The sequence below is a fragment of the Sphaerodactylus townsendi genome, linkage group LG04 (assembly GCF_021028975.2).
Source record: "Sphaerodactylus townsendi isolate TG3544 linkage group LG04, MPM_Stown_v2.3, whole genome shotgun sequence".
NCBI lineage: Eukaryota > Metazoa > Chordata > Lepidosauria > Squamata > Sphaerodactylidae > Sphaerodactylus > Sphaerodactylus townsendi.
The window spans coordinates 101,849,880-101,859,878 of NC_059428.1; the positions used below are offsets into that span (position 1 = coordinate 101,849,880).

The 9,999-nt window shown below is 41.0% G+C and overlaps 1 protein-coding gene across 1 annotated transcript; it reads left to right on the forward strand.

Moving 5' to 3' along the window:
* The first annotated feature begins 370 nt into the window (after positions 1 to 370).
* Positions 371 to 9,709, forward strand: ATP4B (ATPase H+/K+ transporting subunit beta). The gene is made up of 7 exons (XM_048494107.1): positions 371 to 482; positions 2,599 to 2,727; positions 3,628 to 3,741; positions 6,836 to 7,035; positions 7,548 to 7,604; positions 9,362 to 9,451; positions 9,548 to 9,709. Exons 1-7 carry the CDS (start codon positions 371 to 373, stop codon positions 9,707 to 9,709), a joined length of 864 nt encoding a protein of 287 aa, XP_048350064.1.
* The last annotated feature ends 290 nt before the right edge of the window (positions 9,710 to 9,999 follow it).

A 9,999-nucleotide genomic window follows, 5' to 3' on the forward strand; every position in this document is an offset into this window, starting at 1 on the left:
TACATTTACGTCAAAATGAATAGTACAAAAACAGAGCAGGTGCCGTATTTATGGGTTATCCAGGGTAGTTGTTAAATGTTAACTGCTTTGATAAAGGCACATCACAAGTTCTGTGCAAAATACACAACACGAAGAGTAAAAGGACATTTGATAGAAGGTTTTTTTGTACCCACTTGAATGTTTTTGCTTATCAAGTTATTTAAAAGAACAATAGTTACCTTGGCTTGATATCTTTGACTGATAATGAATGTAACCTGGATGACATTCAGAAGGAAAGACTATAAAATTGAAAAGGGTTACCTGACCATTTCTTTGGGTATCATCTGAAGTACTTGCTTTCTAAAAGGACTTGTTTGCAGGAAGGGGGAAAATGGCAACTTTCAATGAAAAGAAGACTTGCAGCCAAAGAATGGAAAATTTTGGGCGTTTTGTGTGGAACCCAGATACTGGACAGTTAATGGGAAGAACCTTGATTAATTGGGGTATGTGATCATGAACTTAGAGCAGAGAATATTGGTAATTTTGTGCTACTGTGCTCATTTACTATGTTACTACACGATACAAAATTTGATAAATGGTTAATGTGACTTATAGGATTAAAAAAAATCAGTTACCAAGATGGTGTAAGTCTGAAAAACCTAAATACTGCGTTGAAACCTGTTTTATAAGTTTAACTGCCTTGGTGCATACGACTTTAAAAATCACTTAGAGTGATTCACAAATAAAAAGCACAACTATTAAAAAGGGTTTGTGGACGAAGCAATATGAGAAACTGTGGAAAATTCAAGGATCAAAAGAATCACAACTACTTCTATTTACTACAGGGAAGCTTGGAATTGTTTTTATGCTGTGCGGCAAATCTTTTGTTACTCAGAAGAGTTCCATATGATATAGCACAGGGACTGTCTATTCCAAGGACACTGGACTGACACTGGTTATGCCCAACATAATGAACCTAAAGCTTTTAAGATCTGGCCTTTATCTTCAGAAGGGTGCTATTATTTGCCTCCTAACCACCGGCTTCTGGAAGACAGTGTATTGATAATGTAATTTCTGTGTGTAATTATAGTACGTTACTATGCATTGAGTTAACATTCGATATAATGCACCCAGCCCTCGTTCTAGATCTCATACCTTTTAAAACAGCAAGCTAAATATTTGTTCCTCAGATTACAACACAAACAATATGTTATTCTTAACCCGTTTATTAAGATTACAAATTTTGATTTGGATATTGTTTTAGCCCTAGATACTGATAGTTGGAGCTACCTCCTCAACTTCCTTGCACAGTATTTGAAAGTGAATTTTAGTTATCATGAAAAATATCAGCAAAAACTGTAAGGAGTGGGCCTGCACTGATGAGTTTTTCAGGGAACATCTGGTTAGTCTGCTTCTACAGGAAAGGGATTTGGCCGTCTTAGTTGATAATTCCATGGGAATGTCAACTCAATGCATGGCAGCTGTGAAAAAGGCAAACTCTATGCTGGGGATAATTAGGAAAGGAGTTGATAATAAAACTGCAAGGATTGTCATGCCCTTATATAAAGCAGTGGTGCGACCGCACTTGGAGTACTGTGTTCAGTTCTGGTCGCCACATCTCAAAAAGGATATCGAAGAGATAGAAAAAGTGCAGAGAAGGGCAGCGAGGATGGTTGAAGGATTGGAGCACCTTCCTTATGAGGAGAGGCTGCAGTATTTGGGACTCTTTAGTTTGGAGAGGAGATGTCTGAGGGGGGATATGATTGAAGTCTATAAAATTATGCATGGGGTAGAAAATGTTGACAGAGAGAATTTTTTCTCTCTTTCTCACAATACTAGAACCAGGGGGCTTTCATTGAAAATGCTGGGGGGAAGAATTAGGACTAATAAAAGGAAACACTTCTTCACACAACATGTGATTGGTGTTTGGAATATGCTGCCACAGGAGGTGGTGATGGCCACTAACCTGGATAGCTTTAAAAAGGGCTTGGACAGATTTATGGAGGAGAAGTTGATCTATGGCTACCAATCTTGATCCTCCTTGATCTCAGATTGCAAATGCCTTAGCAGACCAGGTGCTCAGGAGCAGGAGCAGCAGCAGGCCATTGCTTTCACCTCCTGCATGTGAGCTCCCAAAGGCATCTGGTGGGCCACTGCGAGTAGCAGAGTGCTGGACTAGATGGACTCTGGTCTGATCCAGCAGGCTAGTTCTTATGTTCTTCTCATGTTCTTATGTTCTTACAGGATGCAATGGACTCTGTGCTGCATCCTACACATTTCATTCGACTAGCATGTCAGCTCACCACAATTGGGAGTTTGTCCTCAATCTCATTAATGATACTGTATGGATTCCTCCTGAACCACATTGCTTTGGGACAGGAAGGGGAGACGATATCTACATTTCATGCTTAGTACTAATATACAAAATTGGGAATGCCTACAGTATTCTAAAGGCTTAATATAATTTTGGCTATTTGCTCTTTATCCATAACCAGTAGTGCATACTTCACTGCCATTCTAAATCATGATTGTACCAGGGAGCATATTACATCAGATGATAGTTAAATATCATGTTTTAAACCACAATTACTGCAATCTATTTTAATGTTTTTTTAATAGTGTGGATCAGTCTTTACTATGTTGCTTTCTACGTGGTGGTGACTGGGCTGTTTGCACTTTCTATATATTCTTTAATGAAGACACTCAACCCATACACACCGGACTATCAGGATCGATTAAAATCGCCAGGTACTACATGACTCTTGGCCACATTCTGTAAAGCTATGGATTGTCCAGATTGTTAATTCTGTAAACTTGAATGTATGATTTTTTGTGGCTTTACTGTTTTAGCTTTAATGCTCCTGAACTCCACCTTCTTCTGTCAGTGGTACTAGATTTTTAAAAGTCTAGGAGTCAAAGTTTTGATGAGAACATACTTTATGCAATTTCATTTTTCTGACAAATATCATGAGAAAGAAACTAAAGCAGGAAAACAGAGGTTTCTTTAACTTAGCGCATGAGGTTTTTATGTGCAAATGTAAATTAAAACAAGATAAAATGATAGTAGATAGAACAGATGCAAAGAAAACTCAAAAGAGACTCTGGGATAAATTATATGCGAAAATACACAAAAAAGGTTTAAATTATCACGCTAATATGAAATAAGCTCCTGCTTGTTTCATTCAACAACCTCCACAGTTAAAATAAAATAGCAGTTAAAATTACTTTTTGGAAATAAAGTTTAAAATGTTTGTGGTTGGAAATTTTTTTAATCATTTGCAAACACTAAGACTCCTTGCTAGGGGCTGGTTCACAAACATTCCACAATGAAATTGCATAGACTTGAAGTGGTGAGGTGAATCACTTCTAGTACCTTTCTTTATGCTAAAAAATGATCTGCAGACAAAGTATGCACAAAAAAAAGTTCTCTGCAAGGAGAGCAAACAAGTAAGGGCATAAAACCCCTGGTCCTGATATGCTAGTTTCCCATTTGAGTGGAGCGTGTGCATTCTCTTGCACATGCTGAGAACCATGACTAAGTTTTATTCATTTGGCTTTAGTTAACATGAAAACAAGTTATCTAATAACGCAATTGTTTCTTTGCTTTTTCTTTATGTTTGTATAATTAACGTTATTCTTCTAATAAAGGAGTGACATTACGACCAGATAAGTATGGAGAGAAAGGACTGGAAATTTATTACAGCCTCTCTTCCAATAATTCCTGGGAAGGTTTCATGACGTCTCTTGAAAACTTTCTTGCAGGTAACGAAATATATATATATATATAGTTACAAGTATATAGTATATAGACACAAATTTCTGATACCAATGGAAATGTTTGGGGGCATTCAGTTAATGAGCATTGAATTGGATTGATTTTAATTTTTCCAGCATGCGGGTTTGTAAATTGCCTTTAGCCACCGAGGACAGTGAAAAAGGCAGCATAGGAATGTTTCAATAAAGAATCTGATGCAGCAGAATGGGCACATGAACAGCTTTACTGTGCAATCCTAAGGGCACCCTTGCCACAGTGACTGGGTGCTGGTCTAATAATGGAGCAACTAATCTGCTATTTAAGGATTCCGTCAGAGACCAGGAAGCAGGCAAAAGACTGAAAAGCAGAGTTGCAGGGCTGCAGCCACATCAGCGTTCCCAGCAGCAATGCTGTTGCATCCCCTACTGGTCATACTGTGTGGTAGCAGAGCTGTGATGGACAGGGTGGACAAAACCAATCACAGGCCAGCAGGAGCTGAGACCTGCGCATGCCACAGCTGAAGGGCAGGAAGGTGTGGGTCCACAGACTGCAGGGCTGTGTCCATGGTGCACACCCCCACCTGGTTAAAGGAATAGTGTCCTGCCTAACAATAGCAGGGCAGCTGGCAGAGAAGGCAAGGGTCCCAGTAATCCCCCACGGGCAGCAATCCCAAGCAGGTCCCAAGCTGCAATTGCCAAGAAAGGGACTCAGGAAGACAAGGAGAGTGTACCCAGTTAGGAGCATCCACCACTCACCAGCAGGAGTGCAGTTTGGCAGCCGATCCCTGAGCCAAAGATGCCCTCCTTCTGAACATGTCAACAGGCAAGCCTAAGGGGGGGAGTCATAGAATGCACTAAATTGCCAATTGGAAACCATGGGAGAGGCTTGAAAGCCCTTTGGATATAATGGGAGCTAAGAATGTCAGCTAATACACATTGACCCATATAGAGTAATGCCAGCTAACATGCATTGACCCATATTATAGTAATATATAGTAATTTCAGCATACAAAAATCGCAATAAAAATGGGGAACAGATTTTGAATGAAGGTCTGTGGTCTGAGATAGACTGCTGCTCTGGGACTGGAATGACAGCCCACTAAGTGGATGGGGCCTGTTTTGCAACTGGAATTCCAGTCCCAAAGTAGAATGACAGTACCTGGGACCATGTGCCCTGTTTTGTGAGTGAAATGACTGCTCCCAGACCACTGACTGCAACCCTATAGTCCATAATTCTACACTGAGGGAACAGTACTGGCCACACCCAGAGGTCTCCCTGAAGAAAAAGAAGAGTTTGGATTTATATTCCGCCTTTCTCCTTGTAAGGAGTTTCAAAGCGGTTTACAATCTCCTTTCCTCTGCCCATTACAGACACCTTGTGAGGTAGATGAGGCTGAGAGAGTTCTGAGAACCCTGACTAGCCCAAGGACACTTGGCAGGCTTCAGGTGTAGGAGCAGGGAAACAAATCCAGTTCACCAGATAAGAGTCTGCCACTCATGTGGAGTACTGGGGAATCAAACCCAGTTCTCCAGATCAGAGTCCACTGCTCTTAACCACTACACCTCGCTAGCTGTTGAATCATCACCTGCAAGAAAGCAAAACAGAGACCTGTGCATCAATGGCACCCAGGCATAAGTGCCAGACTGGGTACATTAAAGCCCATTTACAGAAGGAAAAAGAACCTGTCTGGCTCTAGTGTGAACTTTAAAACTCTATTTGTAATGAAAATAATTAAAACATTTATATAACAGAACCACAACTCTTAATCAACAACAAAGTATACATATTATAACAACAAAACAATGAATAATAATTATTTTCATTAAAAATAAGTTTTAAAGTTCACACTAGAGCCAGGCAGGTTCTTTTCCCGTCTGTCTCTGGCTCATTATATATTTTTTACATTCAAGCCCATCACATCATGCTGCCCTTCACGTGAATGCAAAGCAGGGCTTGAGTGCAGGAGGCAACATCGCTGGGGCAGCACTGGCCTCATGTTAGGGAGACTGGAAAACAGGTTGGGGTCCACTGCCTTTGCTTACCTGTCACCACACACAGTCACTTCTCTGGGTTGAGCTTCCTGAGAAGAGGTAGCTGTTAGGGTTCTGCAATCAGACGTGTCAGTACACAGTATGGACTTTGCTGTTCCCCTTGGGAGTATGCACAAAGTGCTTGCCCGGTAGTGGCAAACAATCTCTCTGTGCTTTTCCCACCAAAGTGCTATGTCACTTGAACCAAGTCCACCCAGCATGGACGTCTGAGACTGAGTCCTGTGCTGTGTGCCCTATTCAGGTGTCAAACTCGCGGCCCTCCAGATGTTATGGACTACAGTTCCCATCATCCCCTGCCAGCGGCCTATTCTAATGCATTCTGGAGCATCCTGGCTGGATTTTTGGAAGGGTTTTTTTTGGGGGGGAGGGCAGCAATTTGGTGCTGGGAAGGGAATTTGGCTGCTACATGAGAGAGATGATTGGTTGTGCCCATGGTGCTCTTCCAGACCTTTTGGATGTGTTGGGTTTCACTTGGGGCTTCATTTGCATTTTTTGAAGCTTGCATGAATGGTACCTTATGGGCTGTATCCATAGTGTTTTTTTTTGCTGGAGTAACTATCCACTACTGGCAGTGGGGGCTTTCCCTCACTGAAATGGCTTAGGCAGCCAACTACCTCCCACCACACCTGCCTGGCTGCCCACTTCCACACCTGCACTGAACCTACATCACGGGTCCAGTGGGCCACTGCTGCAGGGCTGCAAACTTGGGCGGTACATCAGGATTACTCTGATTTATGATGCTTTATCTCTATGCCAGCAGAATGGCTAGTTGGCTGCCTTAGTGCTTCTGCAGGCGCCCTCCCCACCTCTAGGAGTCCACTATTAAGACTACCATCCTCATTCCTTTGTAAATAGATAACCACTGCTTTCCCTCCCAAACCCATGTTTTGAATTTCTGGAATTTAGCAAAACAACGGAGCCAAAAGGGGTGAGGAAGAGGAGGAACAGGATTCATTGGAGGGCACCCTGGTTAAGTTGCCTGCTTTGAAAACGTTTTTGTAACCCTTCCTAAAGTTAATAATCTTCTTTTTTTTTCTATCAACCCATGTAGCTTACAATAAAAGTGTTCAACATGGCAACATAAACTGTACTGGGGAAGGCTACTTCATCCAGAAATCATTCCACCCTCCAAACCACACAAAGTGTTCTTGCAAATTTACACGAGAGATGCTTGAAGACTGCTCAGGTCTGACGGATCCCACTTTTGGGTTTTCAGAAGGAAGACCATGTTTAATCATAAAAATGAACAGAGTAAGTATCAAAGTAGATATTTAAAAGCATGATGTGTTCACCTGTGTTACTAATTTCTCTCATCTGAAAAGCAGCAATCTTTACTGATGATTTAGGGCCTGCTTGTTTCATAGTAAGTTCTTTAGGGTGCTAAAGAGACTCAAAAACATCTTAAGATCACTGCCTGTCTGAAATGAAATCTTAATACACTGACTAGTATAACTAATAGTCTTAACAAATAACATATCTGTCAGCATTCAAGCAAAGAAAAACAAAAACAGAGGACATCCAATAGCTAAAAGATATCTAAAAGGGCTCATACATTTCAGTGGCTAAAAAGGCCAGACACCTCAGGTTCCAAGCTTGCAGAGCCTACATGTGAAGGTAAGTGAAACTCTCCCTACCATATCTGATACTGCACTCAGCTAGTGCCACAAGTTGTAATGAACCTTTACATAAGTCAAATGCGCACAGGCTGGTGTTTAAATTATAAACTCAATGTACCCGTTAATAAAGAAATCTATTTATTACAGATTATCAATTTTCTCCCTGGGAACGGCACTGCACCAAGAGTGATTTGTACAACTTTAGTAAGTATAAGTGTCAAATACATTTAAAAATGTATACATCATCATGATGGACTGCCCTTTTTTCCATGAAATGTCAGAAATGTTTGGCACACGAGAGGCTTTTAAAAGCAAAATTTTAAATGGTTTTGTCTTTTTGAGGGGAATGTAAAAATCATGTTAGCCACCTTTTGTGACATGAATGGAGACTGTTATCAACAACGGGAATGAAGAACTAATGATGGTTATATACAAGAGGTATTTTGTAACTCAAGGTGGTTCAAACAAGTGTGGATATTTTTATTACGTTCTGTGATGGATTTCTTTTGGCAGGCACTTAGTTTCATAAACATAAATTTCTTCCAACAGTAGTTCTTAAATGCAAAGGGATTACCCTCTCATCACTAGAGCTATTATTTCTCTTCATAACTGGTTATGGATCCTACTTGATCCTAAACCAAAGTGTGTTCCTCTCACTCCAGAGGAGAATCGTGTTCAGCTTGCAGTTCACTCTGCTATCTCCATTAACAGTCTCCTTCAACTGTCAGTTTTCTGACTGCCATCCTTCAAGTTCCATTTGAACTCATTGTCAACTCCTAAGAATGCAACAATCCATCACACCCACCTTTCTGCTTTCAGCAGTGCTATTTTCCCACTCACTCCCTCTCTGCATCAAAATGTCTAGAACATACTCCAGAAATTAATTTGTCCTTTAAACAGGCATAGTGCTCGAAAAGCGATTTAAAGTTATTCCAACATCAACTTTATTTTTCACACACTAAAGACAGCAAGCAGCCAAAAGAACCCAAATGAAACTTTTATCTATATATATATAAATCTATCAGTGTGTTTTTCTGCTGACAGGTAATCTCCCAAACTACTGGACCAGTTGCTTTGAAATTTTCAAATGTCCTAGCATTCTCACAAGTAAGCGCGCCAAATTGGTTTTCCATACTGTTCAGCCTCCACACACTCCCAAGTTGTGCAAGTTACATGTCACAACTGTGCCAATTATTGTGTACATGCCACACCTGTGACAGTTGGAACCACAGTTCTGTTCCACAACAGCGCCATCTGCTGGCCGTCAAAGCAACACCCTCTGATACAAGGGAAACAACCATGCCTTCCTTGAAAACCACAGCCATATGGTGTGAAAGAGATGGGGCCAGCCATCTGGACATGGCCCACCCATGTGGAGGAAGGGGGAGGTGAGGGAGGGTCCGGAGGTTTGTTGGACCAAGAAAGCAGCTCCTGAAATTTGGAACACAACTTTATAGCTCAAGTGCCTCCCATGCCGTGAAGGTTTTAAGCTAGGTGATTCATTGGCCTGCAAGTGGGAAGGGAGCTTAGAAAGGTGGGACAGGGTCAGCCACCTGGACATGACCCACCCGCCCTAGCAGTGGAAGGGGAACATTAGGGAGGGACGTGGCGGTGTGCCATGCAAGGGAACAGGAGAGAAGGAGGGGAGCGAGGGGCCCCTTGCCCCTTCCCTCCCTTGCAAGCATTGTGCAATGACACATGTTTGAACCGTTTGCTTCCCCTTTTCTTTCTTTTCCACTTCACCAGACTGAGCCACAGCAACGCGTGGCCGGGCCCGCTAGTGCTTCTATATTCCACAAGTGTATGTACCTACCGTATGTATCTAATACCATCTACAAATATTCTGTCAGGTCCAAAAACTGACCTGGATTGGTGAATTAAATCCGTGAAGATTAACAAACTTAAGCTGTCTCAAACGTAAACTTATTACTACTAACACTTGCTTTCTCTGTAAATACTAGGAAGATAATGATCCAGTGGATGTTCAATATTATCCTGCGAATGGTACCTTTAGCCTTCACTACTTTCCTTATTACGGATGTAAAGCTCAGGTATGGGTTTTTTCACAATCAAGGTTTCCTTTTCAAAGGATTTATTACCAATTTTAAAATGATGGAAGAGCTAACTGTTCCTGCTTTTCACCTCAGCCTACCTATGTAAATCCGTTGGTAGCAGTGAAACTTGTCAACGTGACACTGAACAAAGAAGTAGCCATTGTGTGCAGAGTTGTTGGTGCTGGAATTACGTCTGATAATCCTCACGACCCATATGAAGGAAAAGTGGAATTAAAAGTCAGGATAAAAAGTTAAACAACAACATTAATGACTCGAAAATGTATAAAACACTGCAGGGTAATATTTGTGTATCATGTAATTTTGTCTTGCTTATCGTTTCCATTTTAAAATCTGTACTTTTGAACACAAAAAACATGTTCGACGTTTATCATTGTTTATTAGTGCTTTTAAAGATGTTAACACCATTTCTTCTTCATGTTTAAAAAGGAAGTGTATTCTCTTACTAAACAGGGCAATTTCAAAAAAAGTATGTTTGTGTAATTTCACGAAGAGTGTTTTAACCTATATAGTGTTCTTTTAAAAAT

Excerpts from the sequence above, each read along its gene's own strand:
- ATP4B (XM_048494107.1), top strand. The coding sequence starts at position 371 with ATGGCAACTTTCAATGAAAAGAAGACTTGCAGCCAAAGAATGGAAAAT. Across the intron at positions 483-2,598 it reads AAGAACCTTGATTAATTGGG|TGTGGATCAGTCTTTACTAT; the intron begins GTATGTGATCAT and ends TTTTTTTAATAG. Across the intron at positions 3,742-6,835 it reads TCTTGAAAACTTTCTTGCAG|CTTACAATAAAAGTGTTCAA; the intron begins GTAACGAAATAT and ends CAACCCATGTAG.